This window comes from Mycetomoellerius zeteki, unplaced genomic scaffold, assembly GCF_001594055.1.
Source record: "Mycetomoellerius zeteki isolate Tzet28-1 unplaced genomic scaffold, Tzet1.0 scaffold512, whole genome shotgun sequence".
Classification (NCBI taxonomy): Eukaryota; Metazoa; Arthropoda; class Insecta; order Hymenoptera; family Formicidae; genus Mycetomoellerius; species Mycetomoellerius zeteki.
The window spans coordinates 69,472-96,202 of record NW_017257515.1 but is presented as its reverse complement, the minus strand read 5'-3'; the positions used below and the strand labels follow the sequence as shown (position 1 = coordinate 96,202).

At 36.2% G+C, this 26,731-nt stretch overlaps 3 protein-coding genes across 6 annotated transcripts in view; 1 reads left to right on the top strand and 2 right to left on the bottom strand.

Annotated features, from left to right (window-relative positions):
• Positions 1 to 1,008: 1,008 nt before the first annotated feature.
• On the bottom strand, positions 1,009 to 4,032 carry LOC108727609 (uncharacterized protein C45G9.7). The gene is made up of 3 exons (XM_018455791.1): positions 3,687 to 4,032; positions 2,544 to 2,672; positions 1,009 to 1,545 (listed from the first exon to the last, which is right to left on the bottom strand). The coding sequence occupies exons 1-3, from the start codon at positions 3,741 to 3,743 to the stop codon at positions 1,357 to 1,359; spliced, it is 375 nt and encodes a 124-aa protein (XP_018311293.1). The 5' UTR covers positions 3,744 to 4,032; the 3' UTR covers positions 1,009 to 1,356.
• A 62-nt stretch (positions 4,033 to 4,094) lies between these two features.
• On the top strand, positions 4,095 to 7,742 carry mRRF2 (mitochondrial ribosome recycling factor 2). 2 transcript variants are annotated; one of them, XM_018455783.1, is made up of 5 exons: positions 4,095 to 4,135; positions 4,610 to 4,808; positions 4,928 to 6,699; positions 6,903 to 7,049; positions 7,123 to 7,742. In XM_018455783.1, exons 2-5 carry the CDS (start codon positions 4,658 to 4,660, stop codon positions 7,282 to 7,284), a joined length of 2,232 nt encoding a protein of 743 aa, XP_018311285.1. In that variant the 5' UTR covers positions 4,095 to 4,135; positions 4,610 to 4,657; the 3' UTR covers positions 7,285 to 7,742. The 2 variants fall into 2 exon arrangements, with proteins under 2 accessions (XP_018311285.1, XP_018311284.1); XM_018455782.1 differs by lacking the exon at positions 4,095 to 4,135 and adding an exon at positions 4,253 to 4,288.
• kay (transcription factor kayak) overlaps positions 7,345 to 26,731 on the bottom strand; it is a 36,864-nt gene continuing 17,477 nt past the window's right edge. For 2 of the 3 annotated variants that reach the window (XM_018455784.1, XM_018455785.1), the window contains exons 2-3: positions 9,497 to 9,925; positions 7,345 to 9,220 (exon numbers count right to left, since the gene is read on the bottom strand). In XM_018455784.1, the coding sequence (XP_018311286.1) occupies positions 8,645 to 9,220; positions 9,497 to 9,925 (1,005 nt within the window). In that variant the 3' untranslated portion in view covers positions 7,345 to 8,644. Of the gene's footprint in view, positions 9,221 to 9,496; positions 9,926 to 17,107; positions 17,524 to 26,731 lie in introns of those variants that run through there. The other variant, XM_018455786.1, reaches the window with a different exon arrangement.

The following is a 26,731-nucleotide window of genomic DNA, read 5'->3' as shown; positions in this document are numbered from 1 at the left end:
TGGATTATACGAAGACTTATAAAAAAATATTACATTTTAAAGAGAATAATTCATGTAAAATAATATGAACATTTGTAAATGGAAGCTTTTTTTAAATTTTTCAATATCTTTTCTCGCAAATATCAATTCTGTTTTCACTGGACTTAGAGTATATCAAATCGAGTATATAAAAAATTGACATTGTGGCTATTATGTATGTCTTTGACTATAAAATTATAAAATGATTATACATATTTAAATTTCATGACTAAAATGCATCAAGAAAGATGTATGTAATACAAATTCTTGGCAGGACTCTTTTGGTGAAAGAATATTCATATGATTATAGTCAAAGATATATATAACTTAATGCAACATTATTATACTTTGGCATTTCTCTTTTTATACTTCTTCATAAAAATGCTAGTAGTATCAAGCAGGATTGGGAAATAACACGTTACTTGTAACGCCGTTACCGTCACATTTTTAGTAGCGAATTTGTAACGACGTTATATTTTTCATTAATAACGATAATAATAACATAGTTACATTTTTTGTATAATGATAACAAATATTATCGTTACTTTGTACAATACATATATACTGATACAAGCGAGTTTTTAAAAAAGAGAATATTATAATATGTTTGACTGTGTATTGTGATTAATCATATAATCGTAATCACTATATTTTTTGTTAAACCGGTCAATTAGCAATTGGATGTTATTCTAAGAAAAAGATCATTAAATTTGGAAAAGTAATGGAAATTATAATGACTCACTACTTTTGAGATAACAGTAACAAATTACTTTTTCCAGGTAACAAGCAACGGTAACGAATTATTTCTGAATGAGTAACGGTAACAAGTTGTTGCTAGAAAATTATCTTTAAAAAAAAGACGCCAAATACATGCGCTCCTAAAAAATTAAGTGTTATACAAGTACTTTTAAAAAATAAAAGTGGTATGTATAACCCAAGTAATAATAACTTTAATTTCTTGTTAAAAAATAATAATATCACATTGCGCCAATTAAAATAAAACTTTTGCATGTTATACTATCTAATGCAATCCAAATGATTCAATGAGTAACGTTTAACAATAACGAGTTAAATTTTCAATTTTCCCAATCCTTATATCAAGTTAGCATAACATCTGTTCATGTCGGCCTCGAAAAAAAACCTTAACTTTTTCAGTCCCATGATTTAACATTGTCTTATATATTCCGAACTATAATTTCTACATATTAATTAATAGATAGAGGTCGCTAATACATACTGTAATATTTGGCAGAAAAATACATCGGATAGGCAAATCTCCTCAAAGTATAATATGAAATAAATATCTGACAATATATAAAAATCTCTTTTGGCATATTTTTAAGTACTGGTAACACCTTTACGAGCTACTAAAAGATTTAATACTGGATGCTTTCTTATATAAGAAACTGCTTTCTTGTGAGTTACCATTGTAAAATCATACCCATTACATTGTAATATCTTGTCATGCATTCTGAGACCACTTTTTGCCGCCGGTGATCCGTCGTGTACTTCCGTTACATATATTCCCTTAAAGAAAAGATTCGTTTCTATAAGCTTTTTTATGTTATCTTTATATTATATACTTTATACAGGATGTTCTATTTTAAATAATGCATTAAGATTTTTCGAAAACTATGGTAGATACGGAAAAATGTTTCAAACAAAAGTTGTATGGTTTGGAGGGGAACATAAGAAGGTACCATTAATTTGACCTAAGGTGGCGTCGCCAAAACCAGGTCAAGGTCACGTCGATTTTTTTAAATGGGACCTCCTATTTTTCATTACATTTTCTTGTAGCTTACCTCGAGAGTGTTTTTTCAAAACACTATGATAAATTATTTTTTTATCAAGTATTTTTTGAGTTATAAGGCTCGAAAGTTACAGTCAGCATTAGCATTATGCAAATTGTCCGACCGACAGCTAAAACTTCTTGAATGTTGTTCAGGATCATGTCCTGGATAACATTTGTCAAAATCAAGGCCATTGGAGATTATTCCTCTTATTTTCATTTTTGCACTAAAAATTCATTTTTACGTAAAAATGAAAATAAGAAGTACAACCTCCAATGACCTTGATCTTGACAAATGTTATCCAGGACATAATTCTGAACAACATTCAAGAGATTTTAGCCGTCGGTTGGACAACTTGCGTAATGCTAATGTCAGCTGTACTGTAAGTCTCTGCCTTATAACTCAAAAAATACTTAATAAAAAAATATTTTATTATAGTATTTTAGAAAGCTCTCGAGATAAGTTACAAAAAAATGTAATGAAAAATAGGGGGTTCCATTTAAAAAAATCAATGTGACCTTGACCTAACCTTGACGACGCCATCCAAGGTCAAATCAATGGTACCTTCTTATGTCCTCCTTCGAACCATACAACTTTTGTTTGAAACGTTTTTCCGTGTCTACCATAGTTTTCAAGAAATCTTAATGCATTATTTAAAATGGGACACTATAATAACGCTATATTTTCTACACACATACACACACACACACACACACACAAAATATGATATCTTACATTATCTGTATAACCCTGTGGACTTTTTGTAAAATCCTGATCAATACCCCCACCGATTTTAAATCCACATTTCATCACTTCTTCACCGTTTTCATTAATTTCTGTCTCTTTGTGTAATGTAATTGGTATCTATAACAAATCAATAAATGTATATGTCACATATATAATGCAATATATATGATATATATAACACACAAATATAAATGTAAAAAGAATATGGATATAATAAATGAAAGCTGATGAGTCGAGTTGATTCTTCATGATAATGTATTTTACAAAACAGTATATACAAATTAGTAATTAGTATGTACATACAAATTAATAACAAAGTCACAGACGTTTCGACATTCAATACATGCGGTCATCTTCAGTATGCCAATCAAGTAAAATAAATCAAAACAAAATTAAATATAGATGTTTAAATTAATTATGGAACTATCAATATTGTAAGCATGCGTCGAACCACAATTTTTAACATTCTGTAGACAACAGTTTTAAGAAAATTGATTTTTAATTTTTGCATCAATATTCCATATTTGAGTGTCTACATTTTATTTTGTTGATTATTTGACTTGGTTGACACTAAACATAATTGTATATATAAAGGTCGAAATATCTGTGACTTTGTTAATTTATGTTTAATAACTTGTAATACATACTTATTAGCATTAACACGAAAAACCAACTCACAATCAGTTCATCGGCCCTTATTTATTATCCTTCATTTATCCATTATTAATCTTATGAGCCTAAAAATCACAATTTTTAATTTTTTAAAAAGGATCTATTATTGCAATACTTATATCCGTTCCTTTTAAAGCACAGTTTTCCAAAGGAGAATAGATATTCTTATAATCAAAACTATAACATTTAATCCACTCCTTAAATAAAACTTAAGTAAAACTCAAGTTTCATTTAAAAATTTCTGTCATTGTTATAACACAAGCCCTTTACTGTCTCACACATCTATTAATATTTCATTAATATTATATTACATTAAAATATTATATGTGTTATAAAAAATTCTGAACATTGTTGCGAGATAGAAATGAAAAAGACAACCCGCTATACTTTCCTAACAAAAGGGCGTGTGTCGTGGACAACAACTATGTGATAAAATCTGCATAAAATCAGGATCCCTACGCTTAGGCACTCCATCGCGGTACCCGGCTGATGTTGAAAAGCCATTTTCGCGCACATAATCAAGTGACTGATCGGGCTCTGCCACGCGCTCTTTCCTTTATAACAAATTCCCTCCCTGACTCAAGTTCAACCGAGCGATGACGCACGACTAATCACAACTACTTAATAACCAATCCACGGCCCGTTCCTCGACAATGTGTACTGCGCAACGTGTGATTTAAACGAACGAGAAATTTGCCCGCTAATGAATGTTGGAGCAGCAAGACTTCTTGTCAATTTTGGAGCGCAAACAGATGATCACTTAAAGCGGATCTATATCGAACAGAACTCAACGTCTTGACAGCCATGCGTAAAGCGCAAGAATGACCATGCGCCGATGCGCGTGCAATCGGTGCGTTCCAAAACTCATCGAGACGGGAAGTGTCCGATTGCTTTGCTTTGCCGCGGGTGTACGTAATTTTTATAATTATTTATTCGTTAAATAAAAAGTATTTTTAGAAACCGAAAGAAAATACAATGTCTCTTCAATCATCTAATAATCCATTCCATGTTCAACCTGGCATACATGGTTTTTCGACACGATATGAAATAAATACTTTTAGGTTATAATGTTATATATTTTATATACTTTTTTCTTTAAGTAATAATTTTAATACGCTTGACAAATTTAATTCTAAATATAAAACAGCAATTATTTACGTATAAAGTATTAATAAAGTATTTTTAACGAAAAAAAGAATAAATATCTTTTATTAAAAACAAAATATTTAATTTTTTTCACTATCCGGTAAAAAGAGGACAGGGGGAGAGCGTTAAAATATTTTATGATAAAATTTAATTTATTAAGAATCTTTTTGACCGAAACAAAAGATTAAGCATAAATTAGTCTGAAAGAAAAAATAAAAGAATGATATGTTCAATAGGAACAGATAGTGGTTTGGAAAACACTGTCAGATTTGACAAATATTATAATGCTGAAGCACAATTTCTTAAAGACATCGTGGTGTAAATTGCGCACGCGATATACACACAAGAATGCTTCTCTCTCAGAGGCATCCAAAAGTAAAGAGTGTGCAATTGCGAAGATACGTAACATAGGGATACTGGCACATATTGACGCTGGTTAGTACTATTTTGATTGATTACTCTATTAATATTATTTTATTAATTATAGTAAATAAAACTTACTTGATTTTCTTTGATTGATATGTTTAGATACGAATAACTATATTTTTCTTCAGGAAAAACGACCACGACTGAAAGGATGTTATACTATTCGGGTCTCATCAGAAATATGGGAGAAGTTCATCATGGCAACACAGTGACTGATTATATGGAGCAGGAACGTCAGCGTGGAATAACAATCACCTCAGCTGCAGTCACGTTCAATTGGAAAGACTATTGTTTCAATTTAATAGACACCCCTGGTCATATTGACTTTACTATGGAAGTCGAGCAGACTTTGCAGATATTAGATGGTGCAATTATAGTTCTAGATGGATCTGCTGGCGTGGAAGCCCAAACATTAACAGTTTCCAGACAAGCAGACAGGTATAATATACCTCGGATAATCTATGTCAATAAAATGGACAGGGCGGACGCTGATTTTAATATGAGTTTACGATCTATTGAATCCAAATTAAACGTAGAAGCACTACCTATTCAGATCCCTGTAAAGAAGGCAGGAGTCTTAGAAGGTATTGTAGATGTGACAACTATGGAAAGGTTAATATTCGATAAAAAAAATCAAGGTATGAATTTAATAAAAACAAAAATAACTGAAAGCGAAGATGCAAGACTATGGAATATTGCCAGTGAACAGCGACGACTATTGACCGATAAGCTATCAGGCTTAGACGACAAACTGGCAGACATTATTATAGAACAAGAGTCTCTGGATAACGTACAGCCACAAATGTTGGTTGATTCCTTACGCAGAGTCACTATAGGTAGGAAAGGTGTGCCTGTAATGTTAGGAAGTTCATATAAGAACATTGGAGTTCAGCCTTTAATGGACAGCGTCATTCTCTACCTACCGTCACCTACGAATTTAGATCGATTTAATCCATATCGATGCTTTGAGAATAATTTAGCAGCCAGAGTCTTCAAGATTGTTCATGACAAGCAAAGGGGATCAATTACTTTTTTCAGGATCTATTCTGGCAATATGAAGAAAGGTCAAAAACTGTATAATGTAACGCGTGAGCAAAGCGAACAGTGTACTCGTCTATACATTGCTTGCGCTGACGATTACGAGGAGGTAACCGAAGTGAGTTACGGTAATATCGCGGCTGTAAGTGGACTAAAGAGTACTATCACGGGCGATCTAGTAACGACAAGCCAATCTGTAGGCAATCACGCTAAACAAATTATGCTGAAGAAGGACCCGAACCGATTAGACTATGTAAACAACTTCTTTGCATCTGGAGTAAACTTGCTCGATCCAGTTTTTTTCTGTTCTATAGAACCGCCCTCCCTTTCGGCACAATCTGCCCTGGAGACTGCTCTTCAGGAACTGCAGAGAGAGGATTCTAGTCTGCACGTGAAAAACGATCCAGAGACGGAACAGATTGTTCTCGGAGGGATGGGAGAGCTGCACATAGATATCATTAAACAAAGAATCAGGACAGAGTATAAGATTGATGTGGATCTGGGTCCCTTGCAAATCGCTTATAAGGAAACGATTCAAGATGCCGTTAAAGATACACTATGTCTGGAGCACAAGATGGGCCATACGACGCATAAAGTTACTATCACTATGTCTTTAATACCTAATTATGAGGGAAAAGAAAAATTGCTTCTGGACAGGTCTCCAGATAATGCTTCGAATATCGATAGTATTCATCCACGAGCAATAAGCGCGATTAAAAACGGTGTGAACGCTGCATTGCTACATGGTGTGAAATTAAATTGTCCGGTGATTAATGTTGGCGTCAAGCTCCACTGGCTGGAGGTAGCACGCGGTACCTCAGATACCATTATTTCTGCCGCTGTCTCACAATGCATTCGAAAGGTCGGTGTATATGATCTCCAAATAAGTTCTATTAGTTCTACAATAATATTATTTGATGTTCATGATTTTATATATATAATCATTGCATATTATATCATTATAAAAAAAGGGCATATTATTATGTTGCATTTAAGTAAATACGGAGATTTTATATTTTTTAATTTAATAGGATGTTTAAATGACAATATTTTTCATATGTGCAGTTATTTCAAGATGGAAATAGCATGTTATTAGAACCCATAATGCAACTGGAAATCATTACACCAGAGGAATATTCATCGAGTATCAATGCTGATCTTACTCGTAGACGAGCAGTAATACAACAAATTGATATGCGTGGCAATAATAAAGTGAATAAATTGTATAATTATTTTATTAATATTATTTGACAAACTGCGACTAAATTTGTATCTCATTTCATAGGTGATCAGAACTCTCGCGCCACTATCGGAATTATTGGGATATTCAACAACATTGAGAATCATCACATCGGGCAATGCAATGTTTTCATTGGAATTTAATGACTATCAACTAATGACTCCTATCAACGAAAAACAAGCTATCGAAAAAATTAAAGGATTTTAAAATGAATACTACTTCTATTGATAGTAGAAGCAATGAACAGAGAGATAATATTACTGAAAGTACAATTTCACTTCATTTTATTGACTCAATCTAATCAAAATATATTGCAACATTATCATTGGTGCGTTACAATCTCCATATACAATTCTCAATAGCGACTACTAAATATGATACAGAAAGCTTTTTATAATCAATCGGAGCAGAAAAATCGCTAGTTGGCTATCAGAAAATCATCATTACAGTTTTTATTCATGCATCATAACTAGTAGTCGCGCATAAATATATTAATATTGCTTAAGATCATGCAAAAATGTCATACGTCGTAAAATATATGTATATATTATATTGTATGGAGGGATTAAATGTTATAATGTCGTGTAAGACTGGAAAAACGACAGCCGCGTATAAAAATTTATGCTAACGCGGATAACACAAAAGCGAGATTTGCTTTTTAATGTCGCGAAAAAATATTGAAGAAAATTTAGGAATTCCCGCATTCGTGTAATTTTTATTCATCCGCCCTATAATATTAAATATACATTTAAATTATGCAAACTGTTGCTCTATCTTAAGCGCAATTCAAAGAGCTCTTAAGGCTCTTAATGTACTTAAAAGTTTGAGCTAAAATCTTGCTTTGTCTTATATTTTAAATTTTTATTTTCACAATAGAATTATAGTATAAAATTTCACTTGTCTCATTGAATCGCTTACAAAACGACAAATCTTACATTCATTATTTCTAATTCGTTATTTTAAACGTTAAATATACTTGTATCACTTGTATGCAGACATTATTGCTCATATCTGCGACAATTTCCTTTAAGGCGCAAATAGCTATCGTTTTTTTCTCTTCATACATGTTTCTCTTTCATCTTTCACAATTTTATATTTACAACAACAAAAAAAGATTATTTCATCATACAAAGTGACAATTCAAAATTTCAATTGACAAGATTCATTTCCCTCTTCTATGAAGAGGGAAATATTTCATATATATACAAAGTTACAATTAAAAATTTCAGATTGACAAATTGACATTCATCTACGAATAGAAAAATACTGAGTCAAATATCTATTCGCAGACTATTAAAATCTGAATACACAAATCTTTTCTAGATACGTGCTCGCAGTGCACGTAGAAATTTTGAAAGAAAGATACAATTGAAAAGAAAAAGCGTTAGCTATTTTATAAGCAAAATCGCGTGAAAGAATTTTTAAGAGTGATCAAAAATTTCGTTGAAAGAGCACGCGCATAATACTTCTGCTCCCCCTTGTAGAAATCCTTCGCGTCATGGTACTCCCGTTTTTATTCGGGATCATTCTCTTCGTTGGACCCGTGCTCCACCATGTCGTCGTGGCGTCACAAGCTTACAAGCTTTGGAGGATTCGCATCTGGGGAGCTGAGATCCACGGCGGACAAATTGCTTCTCTGTTGCGTCGAGCACGACGGTATCAGGGGCGTCGAGACCGGTGTGAGACCAGTACCACCTTCCATTAGGGACTCAAAATTAAACGGTATGCCGCTGGTTGGAGTGGTAATCGGCATACCGGCTACATCCATCGATGACTTCATGAAGGATGGTGTTTCTACCGTTTTGAAAGCAAGCGTGTCTGGTCTCTCTTTTGGCTCCACGAACATTGTCAGGGAATTCAATCTGTTATTGTTGTCCAATCCGACTGGTAATGAATTAGGTCTATTCGGTCTCGCCGCGGCTACCGTCGTGTCGCCTTTCACAGATTCGGCGGCAAATTGATCCTCGACCGAAAGATCGGTCTTTATCACGGGTTTTATATCCAGCGGCGACGAGGGGCGTAGCGAACGGCGACAGACTGCTCTGTGGGCGTCCAAAATAAATTCCAGTTCATCTTTGACCTGCTTCAGCTGTTCAATCTCATCCTGCAAGTTTTGCTTCTTTTTTTCCAAACCCTCGGTCTCCTACAAAAAAGATTAAAGATCTTTAGTGAATGTGAAGCTCTAAAGTGGCAACTCTAGACGCTCAATATTATTGATGCTTCTTTTAATTCAAAACAAAGTTTGGAGGCTCCAATATGGCTTGTAGACAATCGGTAATATATTGTGCAACATCAAATATTGTTCAATAATACTGATCGTCTAGGAACCGTTTAAAAATGTGAAAGCTATGAAGAAGACTGGAAAACTCAATATTCTAACTAAGTCACGCAACATTATGTCCATAATCTGCGTACTTACTTCGAGTAGGGCATTGGTGTGATCCATTCTTCGCTTGCGGCATCTCGCCGCTGCCATCTTGTTCCTTTCGCGCCGAATCTGTCGCCTCTGCTCTTCCTCGGGGGTCATCCCGATCGTTCTGGTGGGCCGCCTGCCACCCATATTGCGTCTAACTGGTTGCTGTTGCTGCTGCGGTTGTGTTTGCTGCTGGGTCTCGATAAGAGTGGTCGTCGGCGCCGGAAGATGTACCGCCGTTGTGTTTTGCGTCTGTGCTGGGGTCGGCTGTGACGGTTCGACCAACGGCGGCACAAAGCCGGCTTCACGACTGTGCGACGCTGACTCGCTTGTTAGCTCCAGGAACGTTTGCTCGATGCTGCGGAGGGTGGTCGGCGTCAGCGTCGGCGTCGTCCTGGTCGGCACTCCGCTATGTAATCCGTCCAGAGATACCAGCTTTAACATAAAGATAACAGACCGTGTTGATCGAAAGTGTATCCAAGATCTCTTTTATCAACGTTTACAATTTTTAATTATATTATTCATAATTATAACTACACTGAGAAAAATTTATAACTGAAAATGAACGAACCAAAAAATTCTGATTAAGTATATCAATCAGAGTTCTATTCTTCTGGTTATCTCAACTAGAATTATAATAGATTTAACCAGAAAATTCTTGTTTGAGTTGTTCATTTTCAACCAGAATTCCAATTAATACACTCGGGCTTTTTCCAGTGCAGTGTAAAGAACAATAGAATCTGATTTTATACCAAAATATTTCAGTGATAGTAGATAAGATTAATACAAATTTCACGAGTTATCGGGTGATGAACTAAACTGCAATGTTCACGAACGTTGGCACTCTAATAATGGATCTGAACATGGAGATAAACGCATAGCTTCTGTATAGAAAGTACCCGTGGAACCATTAATAACAATTGTATAAGCGGTTTAGTACAACTGTTAACAAGAGTCAACTGTTTACTTCTTGCTGTCTACTGTTCCAGTTTCGTTCCAAAATCACAGAAAGTGACGAACTACGTGATTTTGCGGTATAAAATTTGCTACGCCGTGTTCTTTCACCGGAAAGAAATTACTACTAACGTAGAGGTATCGCGTTATCTTCGACTTTCCAGGTCCGATATCAACCGGTTAATCTCAAGATGGTTTGATAAAAATATCCATGATCCAATACAGTCGATAACGTATCATCGCGCTAGCGAGATAGATCGCTCCTTCAGAGTTATGATTCCGCGCACGGTTATTGAAATTACAAAACGCTCACGTCTCGTGATTTAACTTCGCGAAAATATTCGCGCGTCTTTCCCTCGCGTTCCGCGTCTCCGGCGGTAATTTACAAACGCCGCGCCAGCGATACACGTGCGTTATAACGTTGCGCAATACTATAATTCTCATCGAATTAAAAACGTCGTTTCTATGCGGCGCGGTGGCGAGACGATAAAAAAGATTCGCGGTCACTCGAACGCGATTTCACCGCAAGAGAGGGGCAGGGGGAGGGGCATGGCAGAGGGAGAAGGGAGACGGACTTTACAAGACCGTCGTTCTCCACTTCTCCCTAACTACGACGGTATTAACGAGCAACTCGAATCGCAGCTCACGTAGCGACAACCTCGCGCGCCATTATCGCGCCGCCAATCGCCACAGTCGGGGACGTAATCTATACGCGTTGCGCGTTTCCCAGAAAACACAAAAGGACGCAGGAAGGAAAAGAGAAGCCCCGCGGCGTCCTTCGTTCTCCTGCGCGGGAGAGAAGACGTGCCGCGCGGCTCGCTATCATTTCTAAAATTACGAATCGCCATCCTCCGGCCGTTTAATGAAGGCCACCGCCGTCGACTTCGCCTCGCGATGAGAAACGTCGAATCACTGCGTACATTTAAGAAGTACGCAGGGCTAAAATCCACGATATTCATATAATCAAGAAAAAGCACCCAGTATCCCAACGTATTCACCTCTTCTATATTCTTCGAGATGTTATTTTAATTGAAAAGATGTCTTAATTGTCTCCTATTTCTAAACGTCTAATTCTAATCAATGAAATAGCACGCAGGGCAGTAATAATAGGTCTGTTCTTTTTAGCTAAAGTTCTTGCACGGTTCATCTTTTTTCCTTTTCTCTTTACGTTGGAAAGAAAAAGAGAAAAAATGAACTGTGCAAGACGTTCAGCTAAAAAGAACAGGCCTATAGTTTCGCGTATGATTTATACTGCGATTTATAACCTTCACGGTCACATTACAATGAAAAAATTTTGCTTTGCGTCGACATATAAAATATGCAAAGCAATAGTTTTTAACATGGTTATTTTGTATGTATAATAACAAAGCAAAATAACCATGTTAAAAAATCTAATTAAGAGAAAATTTTTTTGGTCTTGAAATACAATCATGAGCAGAAATAGTGACATCACTTATTAAATTGACAAGCAATTTAATATCTTTTGATGCTAATAAGCATCTTTATAAAAATGTTAATAATCTGACGTTAATGAGAATTTTAAATCTGTAAATAATGTTTAAAAAATAATGTTTTGACATGCTGATGCAAAACAAGATTTTTTTTTTATACGCAGTATCGATTAGTGCATCTTTTTCGATGAGATGCTTTAAGACGAGAGAAAATACCGTAGGCAGGCGCTTTAAGTGTCATCGCTAAAATTACTTAGCGCAGCTCGGAACGGCTTCGCCGATTTCGGCCGTCGTCGTTTGGCCACCCACCGACCGGCCACGCTTCTCGCACCCATCGCAAACCATCATGCGGGGAACTTAAGGAATGTCCGGAGCGTTAAACTTAGGCGTTACCGAATCGTGTTCGTACACGTATCGGCGTCACGGTCACTGGAATTCCAATCCTGTGTGAGAAAATGCCGAAGGTAATCCTGGAAATTACAGAAATTGCCGGGAGCGATCCATCGATTGATCGACAGAAATCGTAATGTTCGCATATCCTTGCTCTTTCCCGAAATCAGTGATTTTCATTATTTAATAAATCATTAGCAAGCTTGGAAACGATATCGTGCCGCGATCAGAAGAGTGTTACAATTTTTGAAAGAGAGAACTTTTAACTCTCCGCTCCATCTGCAATCTGGATTTTTTTTGGTACGAGCGAAATTTTACTATCAAATTTCTCCGAAATAAAGAAGGATAAAGTCTAATTCGCTTACTGCTAAGTTACACACATTTTTAAACAAATTTTCCATTCTTCCTTATTTTTGTTCAAATTTCAATTAATTAAAGGTTTTAAGTTTAAAGATCCAAATTGCAGACGGAGGGAGTAAAAATATGATTACAAATAGAGAGTTAGAGTGCAAAAAATTGCAAATCTTGACGTTACATTAGTCATTAATTACGATTTTATATGTCCAGTGGGATTGCACAACTTCGTCTTATTGTGCGATTTTTGTCGATTCTGCGATTGATAAGATATAGCATAATAAACATGTTATTTCACAATTTTTGCTTATGATTTATTGTTGAAGTTGTTTACATTATATATTTGAAGATATTAATCGTTAGAACAAAATATCTTATCTACAAAATCAATTACTTTTTTCGCTAGCCAAGTTTTTTCGAATCTTGATCAATTTTCTCGATCTCCACGGCAATGTAAAATTTTAACTAAAAAAAAATTATTTTTTGTAAATCTTACGCGGTCTGCAATATGGGTTGCTGAGAGTACAGACATAGCTTCTATTCGTCTTTACAACGAAATAAACAACTGGATACTGGGGTCCTACATCATCTCGACGTTACTAAGTTTGTTAGGAGGCAATATCGAATCCCCCCCGCTATCTATTCTTTTTCTCTTAAAATCTACAATAAAAAAGTCTATGTATCTTAAAAAAACCCCATATTATTGATGGAGGGTTAATTTAATTACGGCATCTTTTTCAGCATGGGCACCTTGCAATTTGGCACGACAGAAAATTTTTAATCGCAGGAATGAATTCCGTTTTTGACTAAGTTATTATGAGAAGATGAATTTCGAGAATCTTCGAGAGCAAATCGACTTATCAGGCGTTATTTGATTTCTGCCGAAAACAGATACGCTGAAGAATCACGCGATGAGATTCGATAAGCGGGACATTGACAGGATAACCATGGCTTTTAATATATTCATAGTGGGATATAAACTGAGAAATCTATTTTCAGGAATCAGGATCTATTTTCGAAATCATCTATTTTCTTATTCAAAATTTAAATGCGGGGAAAAAGAAAATTTTCGGTAGAAAAAGCAAGAATTGATAAAAAGATATTTACAAGATCAAGAGATGGTCTCTTATTTATGACTATCGCCGAACTGACAGCTTCCGGTCATTCTCGACGGCCTTCGGGCCGTTCACCTTGCTCCGCATTGTTCGTCGCGAGATCACTCGGAACATCGTTCATTCGAACGGTGTCATTATATGCGCGCGTGCATCACAGCATCGACTTCTTCCCTCACCCGAACGTGAATCACATTCGCACACCACGCGCGACGATCCCCCTCTCGGTACCTTTGTTCAAGCATATTTCAATACTCCGTGCACATCACGCGATATGCACAATACTGCAACTGCTCGTGTAGAAAAAAAATATGTTCGTGCCTCTTTTCATAACATCCGAACATAATAAAATCTAAAAGACGCGTTAACGATGCAAATGTTTTAATTATAAAACAATTGAATTTTGGAATGGAATTAGACGCCATTTTTTCCATTACCTACATTTTTACATACATTTATGTTTTTCTGACGATTTCAAATTAAAACTTTATCAAAATATAATCCACGTAACAATTATTTATAATTTATATACTAAATTCGTGTGAAAAACTAATGATTTCAAGCAATTAAATATATAAATTAAAAAATAATTCTTACTTAGTGGATAATAATGTAATAAAATTTTAATTTCAAAAGAATCATTACACAAACATATGAATGTTAAAACGTGAAAAAAAATTGCGTTTAATCCAATTCCACAGAAATCTGCTCCGAATTAGTGCAACGAGTAAAGTACGGCATTCGTTTTACGGCATCTAGTACACGTAGATCGACATACGCGATAATTGATATTCGTTGCGATCACAGCCGCTGATGTAACGAAAAAAAAGCTCATTTATTCGCAGCGAACTACGCAGAATTTCGCGAATCGCTGGTGATCCGCGTTTACCGCGGAATTTTCTACTCCGAGATGGAGCAAGAACGAGCGTGCGCGACGTCGCGCTTTTTTTCATAAAGCCGACGGCTGTTGGCATGCACGCGTCTTCCGTTTTGCGTTGCGGTTCGTACTCGCTCGCTCGTTCTCTCCTCCACACATGTGCGCACACGTGCGACAACGACACGAACGCACGCACACGTATGTATGCCGGACACGTACGGCGGGCGCGCGCACGCGGTCCGCAATTCTATAAATAAATATATATATACGTTTGCTGGTCTCTCTAATCTGTCCTGAACGCGCGTCGCGAGTCTATGGACAAAGGACGATATCAGCCAGCAGAAAATCGCGTTGCGAAACGCGTATCCAGATAATAGCCGCGCGGTCGTTCTCGCTCCGAAACGCGGCAAGAAGCGCGCAAAAACGAGTTAGCGAGCGCGCCCCGCATCGCAACGCATCACATCGCATCACATCGCATCGCCACTCGTGTAATTCTATACCGCGGAAAATAGATCCTCGGCTAGAACGTCGCTTCCAGAACGAGGACGATAGACTAATTGTGCGATCGAATCCAGAAAGCACACTCGTGACCGCTCGCTATCGCGAGATATCGCGCGCTTATATGGCGATCGAGATATAAATCAATGGAAACGCGAGATATATGGGACTTGCAATTGCTCCTGTCAGAATACAAATTTCAGTTATGGACTTTCTATAATAAGCCGTTACCTAAGCTCTAAGTCTCAGGCCGTAAGAAATTGACGATCACAATCGATTATTCTTCTTATATTCGACTGTGACAAGTTCTACTTATTGTAGAATTTGTGTTATAGACGTATTATTAAAATACATATAATAAATTATTATTAAAATAATATAAAGTTATTAGTAAAATTATTATTAAAATAAAATTAAGTATTATTAAAATACACATAATTTAGTATGTTAAGACTTGTCCTATCATATCGCTTATGTACATAGTTTTTAAAAAGTGAGAATCAGACTTGTTAGAATAACTGTTCTATTATAATTTGTTATCACATGACAACGTCAGATTAATTGGCGATATTTGTTGGAAATGTCGCGACGTGCAGATTATTGGCCTTCGCGTGCGCAGGTCTAATAATGATTAAAACGTTTTGCAATTTTGTTGAGTCCTTAGCATATCATTTCTTTAGCCAAGTAGTTCTGAGAAAATCCCCGCACGTTAGAAATTTAAAATGTTTTACAATTTAAATAAATTGACGAGTCGAATTAAAAATTAAGGTATATATAATAACGTTTTTAATTTCAAAATATAAGTGTGAATATTCAATAATTTTTCTCTCTTAAAATAGAAAGATTAGTTAGCATAAAATTATAGATTTTCACTTTTTCCTATAATCCGAATAAAATTGTAGATGTCGGATTGGATTTTGAATATAAATAATCTGAACGTATTAAATAATCGAACTTGTCTCAAGATCCACAACGAATCACAAATTGGATTCGATTCACGTTTTATGATCCCTCTTATCAGACTTATTAATCAAATAATGGCCGACATAAACGATTCTCGGTACACTTGCGATAGTTTCACCGAGGCGGGTAGAACTTCCAACATTATTGCACAATGTTGCACAATTCCTCGCTCGTTCGCATCGCAATCATCATCCCGCATAAACCGAACATTCGTTCGCTCGCTCATTCCAAGACGAGCTTTCTCTCCTTCAAGTTCGCAGCAATTACGCGATTAGCTCGCTGCTTCGTTATTTGCGATCAAACGAAGCACGACGAAGACGGATTAGCTGATCTTTTGGCGAAAGCTTAGCTTTCGACGATTCGCAATTAATCGAGAATGAAGACGTGAATGAAGCGCTCTCATCGAGCTTCGAAAGCGCGCCAGTCGCCGCGTTTATTTTCAGATCAGAAACGATCGTGGAGAACCTCCTCGCCTCTACGAGACCCTTTCCGACTTGGACAAAGAGCCACTTTATTCGCGCCACGCGATCACAATGAGATCGAATATCGCCCCCGTCAAAATGTATCCATCTCAGAGTTTACATGACGTCGTCAACGTGTGCGGTAAATATTTTTCGAATTCTCTCGCCCGCACGTATCAAAAATGACATTAAATAGCGAGAAAAATATTTGTTAGATAATGGATAATAAACGAAGATTTTTTTCTAAAAATAATTAGCTTGTAATTTATTTTTTTGCCGCAACGAGTTGCCCCAAGAATAAATAAAAATTGCATCTTTCATCTTATACTTGTCTAAAATTGATTAAAAGTATCTTATACTCATTCCACGGAAAATTATAATATTTTGCAAGTTTAGGTGAAACATGTTATAAAATTAGATTCAACGGGTTTATAATGGAAGAACACGCTGATTATCTGATGTATCTTCTGAAATAGCGTGCAGCTTATCTTTCTTGTACAAATTACAATAATACTTCGCTTCGTATTGGAAAATCTTCGCGCTCGAGAGATGATTACCTGCTGATAAAGCAATTCCTGCGCAAGTATATTCGCAATGTCAACTGGGTCCATGGCGGTGGCTGCCATAGCTCGAGGGATCGGTTATTCGTTCAATGTTCGTTTGTTCGTCGTCGAAAATATGACGGTGAGAGATAATGCGTACGGGAAGTCGAGGAAGGGAATGGGGAAAGGGTTAACTGGAAGTGGGACTGGAAAAGCGGAAATAAATAATGAAGAATAAATGATATCTCAGTTGATCGTTCGTTCGTAGAAGATCGTTCGGGCGTCGGTGTGCGCTTCGTTCCTCCTGTCACGCTTCGCACCCCCTTCTTTATAAACCGCACCACCCTCGTGCGCTCGTTTCTTCTCACTTGTCGAAGAGTTCGTCGTCACCACTGCGTCCTCCACCGACGCCTCTTTAACACTGAGCGAGCGACGCCGACGCCGCTCGTCGTGGCCTTACGCGACGACGAAACTCATCCTAAAAATAACCTTCGAATTTCGAGTATGTGCGCTCCGCGATGTACGCGATGAAGGAGAGAAAGAAGAAGAATAAGTGGGAAAAATAACATTTTGCAGCTTCGTTGGTCTCACGTGCATGGACCATTGACCGCTAAAAAAATCCTTATGCGCTTATGAACTTGTGTATCGTTTTTAAAAGACAATCGATCGTAATTTGGATCAGATTATAAATAGAGAATAAGATATTAATATAAGAATTATTAAAAAAGCAAATATATATCTAATTGTAATAATTATTAATTAATTTTACATGATTATTATTGTCATACTTATATATATTTAAAATTGTGATACACTTTATTTAGTGTAAACCGTCGATTATTTTGTCATTCATAACAAAGAACAGTAAGTTTCGATTATTTATGTAATGCAAAAGTATGGAAATTTTTTTTAGAAAAAAAGAGCCGGCGAGACGATGACTTTACTCCCGATCAGTGGTTTTCCCGGCGTGAAATTCCCTGTTACGCGGCCGCTCGCTGTCTGGAAGGCCTTAATTAGTTCGAGTTCTAAGTTTAACACCTGTGTAGGATCGTTTGTCGTCGACGCCGGTACTTGTGGATTCGTCGACTTGGACTTTGGCCAAAAGATCTTCCGCCACCGATCTCAAACGTTCGTAACGCTTCAATTTCGAGATATCAGAAAGACGCGTGAATTAACGACCGATGCATCTATCATTCGCATACTTTCGCATCAGCATATACAAAAAAAAAGTTGCTCGTCTACTTAAATCAGATTGGCTATATCGTTCAAATAATTGTCAAGTTAATTTTAAAAAATATAACAACCGTAACAACATCTACATTTTAATATATATTTTTAGAAAATAAACATTCTAATTAAAAAATTATTTTAAAATATTAATTAAAATGTGTTTGTATCATAAAACTATTTGAACTATCTGAACAAATATATAAATTTATCTTTTTAAGTATTATGTGTATTTTTTGTGTATATTTCTTTTCCGTTGTAATTTATATGTTGTTTTTAATATGCTGGAGAAACCAGCAGAGAATCGAAGGCTTAAAACGGTCGCGTCATACTGGATGGAGTTGTTTGTCTATCTCGCTGGACATTTCCAGGATGCGGCTTCCTCGTATCGTTAAGAAACTGTGTGGCGTCGCAACGATATCGAGGTTTACTTTAAAAATATTTCGGATTGTTGTTTTTCGACAGAAATCTTAAATATAAAGTCTGAAAAACAGCTCGGTAAAATCAAGAAATGTATAATTTAGATATAAACAATTAGACCTGTTAATATAAAATTAAAAAATTAAACTTGCTCGGTCAATAAATTAAAAATTTATTATTATACGGTACTATAAAAGTTAATATATTGATTCTAAATAAATTACATAGAATCTTTTTTCTTATATACACGGTTTGATTCTTCTTATCAAGAAACTAATATGTCGTTAAAATCTATTCGCTTTTGTGTCATTCGGAAGGGAAGCTATGAACACGGTACGGACATTCAAAACCAGGCTTATCTCGCCTTGATATGAAAACACGTGGTAACCAGGTTATGATAAACAATCTGCGTGTTTGACCAGCCGAGCCTGTCACAGGTTTCGCCAACACTAAACACACGTCGCTTGTGTGCGACGATTATTGTGCGTGAAAAAATTGCCATACACTCATGACGTTACTAGAAAAATTTAACGTCCGAAGTATGTAAATTTCCAACGGTATTCGGAATATTTCCAATCCGACGAGAAAAGGAAACGAGCTTTCATTTTTATGACCTTTCAAAATAGTTTAATTACGTTCTATTTTCTTGATATTTCCAAGATTAAAATTTTATTTCTTTTAATGCCACATTAATTTTACGTCATTCTTAATCCTCATTTCTGAATATTTCGTACTATTCTTATCCACATGAAATTACTACATATAAAATATCATTTTTTTAAAACAATATTTTTTAAACAAAATAAATAGGTAGTAATGAAGGTTGGAATTATTCTAGGCGTAAGTAACCGGTCTTTGTGATTGGATCATTTCTTTTTATTGGATCACGTTCGTGGCGAAGATTATATTTATTTTTATGTAATGCAACGCGTGATTACGCAACAAACAGTAAACGAGTAAATCGACCAAGCACTGCGCAATATTTATTTATGCGTCTATCGCATTCTTTCTCTTTCTTTCTCTCTCTCTCTCTCTCTCTCTCTCTCTCTCTCTCTCTTCCTATGTTTTTGCTGCCCTTCGCACACACGGTTAATTATGCCATGGATATTACGCGGTAAATAATAACGCAACTACGTCAGAATAGCGTGTTCTATGCGAACGCCGGAAAAAGTGCGGTTGAAAGCCGCCACCGCTGTGGCCGCAAGAACGCAACCTTGGATAACAAAGGAACCTCTATCCTTTACTTCCATTTTTACTGTTTTTAACGCTTCCGTTTGCAAGATCCAATGCCTTCTTAATACCCGATTTCACAACTCGCTCGCGAACTCCCAATAGAGATAATAACAAATGGAGCATAGAAACATCATTTTTCATTTTTTTTTACCTCATTCTATTATGTACGTACTTTCAATTCACCTCGCGTAAACATGTTTTTAGTACCGATTATCTTTTTAGTACTGATATCATAACTCTTCCCGTGAATTCGTTAAACTTTCCGTTGATCGATAGAAGAAAAATTCAAAGTTAACGATGAATAAATCAATTCTATCGTATAATATTTGCGCGCATATGTTACAAGTTTATAGCGAGTTTCCGTGAGTTGAAAGGACGGTTTTCTTTCTACGATATGAACGTGTTGATGCCAGTGGTAGACGGAGAACAAAGAATGTAAACATGATAACGGACGCATGAGCGAGTAGTGTGTTCCGAATGCATCGCAACGACGCGGCCGTCTATATTGCGTGTGCGCGTAAAGTGCAACGTATGCAGATAGAGTATATTGCACTTAGAGGAAAATCCATGTACGTAATTTCATATGTGACCAAAAACTGATATACAATTGAAAGTAACGGAAAACAAGGCTGCAGCTTTATCACTGTTTTAACAAGCGAGAAAATGAAAAAATACGAGAAGAAAAAAGAAGTTATAATTGTACCATAGATTACAACGAATGTAACACGGAAAGAACGATTTTGTTGATTTGGAAGTTTAGTTAGATACTTTTTAAAATCTTTGGAGTGGAATTTAACTCTAAAGAGTGAAATCTCACCCTTAAAAATTAACAATTGAACCACTCTTTTTCAACTAGCTTAACTGTCGCTCTTTTCGTTATTCTTTTATTTATTAGATTCCATTCCAAAGATCATAAGAGTACAAATTTGAAAATAATTTTGTTCTGCTATCAAAATAATTATGTAGGATGCTCAAGCAATAATGCGACTTTCTACATAGATAGACAGAAATAAATAATGGCTTTGTTGAAGTACTATCTAAAAATTTAATTAAGATATAAATGTGAAAATAATTTTGTTGGACCATTAAAATAATTGTACAGGACGCTCAAGCTGATTGCTAGAATATCAAAACTTTTTGTAGATTGCTTATTATGTTTGAGTTTCCTACATAATTATTTTGACGATCCGATAAAATTATTTTCAGATCTGTACCTGACTTTTTAAATATACTTCAGCAAAATCATTCTTTCCATGTAATTTTTTATTATTTTATCAAGTACGATGCAGGAAAGAACGCTGTTTGAGCGCTATGTTGGCGCGATACTCAGCGAGATATTCAGAAAAACACAAAGCGCAATTGGGATTTCCCGGAAGATCCCTGGTTAGATCAGTACGCGATTTCGAGATCTGCTGTAACACCGTCGAGTAACGTCACGATTCAAAGCGACTGAAAATTCACTCCGAGCGAATTTTCTCAAGTTAATTAAGTCGTTGCGACAATTTCGCATCGTGCCACTTACTAAAATGCAACGTTTGATTCGTCGAGCAGATGCACGTAAGATATGCCATTATGCACTGCGATTATCTAGTATGATGTGACGTCAATCGGCGCGGCGATGTCGTCACTCGTTATTTTTTTTCAAATCGACAGCAAACGATATCGTGGAATCGTACGTTCCACTACAAATATTGACACACACACACAAATAGCATGCAATTTAATATAATTTATCTGCTCTCGAAAACTAATGCAATGATTAAAAACTGATTTTACGTGCAAATAATCACTGCTTATAACGCTGGTAAACGTTATGTATACATCGGTGTTAATTAATGGAATATATTTTGTTGCATGAAATGTTCCTATTTTATAATGCGACATTGCTTTATCTATGATCCTGGCGAAAATAAAAATTGGAGCAACATCTTGCAAAGAGGTGAAAATTGAAACAATGAAATGTAAAAGACGTGTTGACGCTTCTTTTATGTTATGTTATCTCAATTTTCGCCTTTTAAATACGGAAAAATACACACTATATTTTTACTAAATTAAAAATTAAATACAGATGCAAATAATCACTTGTGTCAAATATTTTAAAAGTTTATGTATCTGCAAATCCATCGTAGGTTTATCAAAACATCAAATTTATTCAAAATATATATGAATCCTAGTGAGAGATATTAATATTTCAATCAAGATTATTAAATTAAAACAAATTCAATTTATTTATTATATATACTAAAGTTGTTTCTTCAATAAATTTTATAATATTCTTGAAAGAAACTAAATTCTTATTTCGAGTACATATCAATATAAGTTTTTTTTTAAGTTCGTAATGAGTGTATTTTAAGATCATTATCAAGAAAATATTTCTTGTTAAAAATAACTGTTGTTTAAAAGAAAAAAAGTAAATTGAGCAATTATTTTTCTTGACAGTAGAACGGTAAAATTTTTCTGTGTGTAGAAGGTACTGCTCCGATTTTTATTTTCTCCAGAGGCAAAGACTTTAGTAAATACAAACTTTAGATAGCTATATATGAAGAACGATCAAAGCAAAAGTACAGTTTAATTACTTTAAATAGCACGACACGTTACGTGCATGAAATCGGAACAATACAAGTCTAAAGTGCAAACGGCAAAAAAAAAACAAACACGAGAAATCGCGAGACGATAATAAGCGTGCTGAAAAAGCTAAGATAAATTGTATTCTTCGCCGATGCACGAGGATCGACAGGCGCGTTCTGAGTTTCCCAACAGCAGAACAACATCCGCAATAATTTTCCACAGTCGGAGCGTAAATGATGGCGGCACAATTAAAGACGGGATCGCCACCTGCGCAAAACGGTTCGCGCGATTACAGTCGGATTACAAATCGTAATCTTGTCTCGAATCGAACTCGTCGCGATTGAAAGCCGCTCTTAAATCAGCGGACAGCATCAAATAAGTTCATTATCAGCGCGCTGCTAAGAGCGTAGTTAAGAACGGAGTCGCGTGCAAGGACACGTTGAGGCACCGCTGTTTTCGCAATAGCCTAAAATGGGAATGATTTTCGACTCACCTCAAAACGGAGAGCTCGACGGACGACCTCGTGCCTGTTCGTGAAACCGCTGTCTGTCCCAACGGGGCCTAACCTGAACTGATCGCGTTTCCTTTCACAGAAACGAAGCGTGGCACGTTTCGTACGCGTGCGTTTCTGACAATCGTCTTGACGTCACGCGCGAGCGTGTGCGGGAAAACGTCGCCACCGTCGCCGACCTTGCGGTGAATTCGATAGGCCGTCACGGTACAGTCGGACGTGATAAAGAGAGAGAGAAATAGGAGGGAAAAAAAAAAGAGAGATCGAGAATCCCAACGGCGAACGCGAGTGAGAAACCTGCCGCAGAACCACGTCGGACGACAGTCGCAGTGATACTGACAGCGCTTCTGTCATCGTCCCGTCGCCACATGGTCGCGCGCGCGCGGCCGCGCCGCTTCGACCATTCTCGGCCACCTTCGGCTGTTTCTCGAGAGGACTTCGCGCGCCGGAGTCGCCAGAGTCCTCGGCCGTGCAACGTGGTGGGCAACCGGGGCACGAGGGGATCCGTGAACGCGCCGTCGGCGTCAACCGGCACCAGTAGAGGAACAGAGGATACGAGAGATGACTTCATTGGGGTCTCTCGATGTCGCACTCAAGCACCTACCGAACGCGACGGCTATTTGCCGATCCGTTTTACATACGGGGAAAAACGCGCTCGCGTATCACCGCGATCGGGACGACGGACTCCGGTTATATCCGGCAACTGATTGGCGCCAGTGGCACGATATGATTCACAATTCGTCGTGACACGACGAATCATCTTACTAAGAAATGTAAAATTGATCGCGTTACGTCACACACACCGACTACTTCCTGTGTACTATCGGTCGGGGCTAACATTCAGCGAATACTTTTCAAAGATAGTCACCGAATGTAAATTTTGTAGTACGATTAATTTTCATGTATCTTCTATATGCTATCGTATTAAAAAAAAAAAAAACTATAAAGGATTTAACAGCGATATATTAATGATTGCAATAAGATCAGTTTCGTTTTTTGTAATATATTATTAGGAAATAAATTTTAACACTTACGATACATAATTTTCGATAGGAAATGAATATAAAAAATTAGAAATTAAAAAATTAAGTCGCACAATGCATTAAAATGAATATTATATAGAACTTCATCTAGCCAATCCTTTTCTAAATCTCATTTAAATCATTTCGATGCAACGAGTTCTTGAGACCGCGTCTAGGGTGCTTAATTGAAGTCTGGCCTTTCCTGAGTCTCGATTAACGATTATCATTGAGAACAGTAACTCGTTGTCGGTCACACGCCGCCCTTCCGTCGTCGTAATGCGATTCAAAAGCCTTTTTAAACATACATATTCTACGATTGCTAAAAAAAACGTGAGTAATTAAGTTATTTTCAGCGAGATCATTAGAAACAAAAATAAACTAGAAATTTCAGAAAAATTGCACAAAAATAAATGATAGTCCTTCTTGCTTTAAAAAATAATTATAAATTATATAAAATATAATTACAAATTATATATAGATTCTCAAAACTGGAACAACTATATCTCCCTGCGATTAGCTTCCAGAGCCGGTTCTACGCAGCATTCACGTAACGCCAAACAAAGTACTTCGAACTGGCCCGCGGGTACTCAATAAACATCGAGATAAGACCAGAGTGGTTTAGCTCAACTGTTTTTAGTACTAAAGCCCGAGAACAAAGGCCAGTCGAGTGCGCGATGCTGCGAAGTCACGATCGGAGGTGAACGACTCTGTAGAGTGAGTCGCATGTTCGGCGTAATTTTGGAAATTCTGCGTGGCATGCCGCGGCCTTGTCTGTATATCCCGACGAAATCTCGTGCCAAGGTTTCGTCATGTCGCCTAAGCAAATCCGCTGAACGGACATTCACTAAGAGAAATTTTGGGAACTGCGGTTTATATCTTTCTAGAAAAAAATATTTCCTAATTTTACGTTTATAATTTACGATTAAAAAATCCATAGACGTTTATACAGGGTCCCAATTCGGCCGGTCAAGACGAGATAAAGGCACGATCCGGCTGAATCATGTCCCGATTTTGTCTTATAATTTAACAAGTACTTAACGAAAAGGTATTTAATTATAGTTTTAGAAAGCTCTTGAGATGATCTACAAGAATATGCAATAAAAAGTAGGGGGTTCCGTTTAAAAAAATTGAAGGTAACCTTCACGTGTCATTCAAGCAACTATTCAAGATCAAACTAATGACACCATCTTATGTTCCCCTCAAAAGCCATACAACTTTTGTCTAAAACATTTTTTTTTAAGATCAAAAATAAAAAGTTATTTGGGGTGGGACATTAAAATGGGACATCCTGTATATGTATCTCCTATTTCATTCATTATTAAAATAATTAAGTTATCAAATCAAATTAATTTTTAATGATATTTATATAAATATACATTTTAATTTTCACTAAAAAAAAGTTGCAAATATTTTGTTTTTTACTAGACAGTGGTCTGTATCAAAGAATATAATCATTTCCCCCACATAACAATCAAACTTAATCGCCGTGCTTCTTCTAGGAATAATGTATTTATATGAATGCTAAGTAGCTACACCTATGTCAGCTAACCATATAAAGAAAACATTTTCACAGTGTAGAACGAAATCGAAAAAATCTAGCATAATTAATAAATCTAGCAGATAGGTACTATTCTTCTGCTGACAAAGTCGTCCTCCTCGTCCTATTATCGCGAATAATATCCATGTAATCGATCCCTCACAATATAAAAGATACAGAAGTCTATTGAAACCAACGCTTTAGTTCAAGGCTACGTGATCGCTTACTTTTCACCAAGGATGATCGATTGGATTCGCTGACGCGAACGGCGCGAATATAGAGTAATTGGCCGGTCAGCAAATCACACTATAATTATCGTAATATCTGTCAAGATTACTTGACAGTTAGTCTATCATTTTCCATGATATTCCTAATTGTCCCCATGCCATATCAGATCATAATGCCGAGATTAAAAGCTATCGATAATATTACCGGTGTTGCAAGTAAATAAAATAAGGATTAAAATTGATATAATTTTAATAAAATTAATTTTAAATATGTTTAATCAAATATCACATGTTTATAACAAAAATAAGGATTCACTTTTGGGGTGTCTATAACACAAAAATTGCACTCATCAAGGTTATCAGAAATTGCGCTTATCAATTTTAATTCTTGTATGAGAGACTGTAGAAAACTATCTGTAGAAAACAATTCAGTGCAAAATTTAAAAAAAAAATTATCGCAGAGATTATTCATGCAAAGACGATTATTTATCATTATTTCGTAGAAATCCTATCGAAATCTTCCATACTATAAGAAACTCTTAGAAATATCTTAAGGATAAAGAAGGTGAAATGAAAAAAAAAGGACCTCCAAGGTAGGAGAAAACACTTTGAAGATACAACGGTCCATGAATTCCTGACCAATGACGTAAGCACGAAGGCATTTCCGACTGGTTGCACTCTTCGACAGCCTCTTTGGAGAGGAGTACCTACATAATTGCGTATATAATGCGAGTTGGACCTCGCAGATATAACTGACCATCGTCTTTCTTTCTACGCAATAACGTAAAAAAATGTTTTTAATTAAGTGACCATCTCTGATTTTATCTATCTTATATAAAATTCGTGTTAATCTCGAAGAATTATACGACTTGGGAATTGGTCGCATTTAATGAT

Excerpts from the sequence above, each read along its gene's own strand:
- LOC108727609 (XM_018455791.1), bottom strand. The coding sequence starts at position 3,743 with ATGTGCGCGAAAATGGCTTTTCAACATCAGCCGGGTACCGCGATGGAG. Across the intron at positions 2,673-3,686 it reads CCGCGATGGAGTGCCTAAGC|ATACCAATTACATTACACAA; the intron begins GTAGGGATCCTG and ends GATTTGTTATAG. Across the intron at positions 1,546-2,543 it reads CACAGGGTTATACAGATAAT|GGAATATATGTAACGGAAGT; the intron begins GTAAGATATCAT and ends CTTTTCTTTAAG.
- mRRF2 (XM_018455783.1), top strand. The coding sequence starts at position 4,658 with ATGCTGAAGCACAATTTCTTAAAGACATCGTGGTGTAAATTGCGCACG. Across the intron at positions 4,809-4,927 it reads ACTGGCACATATTGACGCTG|GAAAAACGACCACGACTGAA; the intron begins GTTAGTACTATT and ends ATTTTTCTTCAG. Across the intron at positions 6,700-6,902 it reads TCTCACAATGCATTCGAAAG|TTATTTCAAGATGGAAATAG; the intron begins GTCGGTGTATAT and ends TCATATGTGCAG.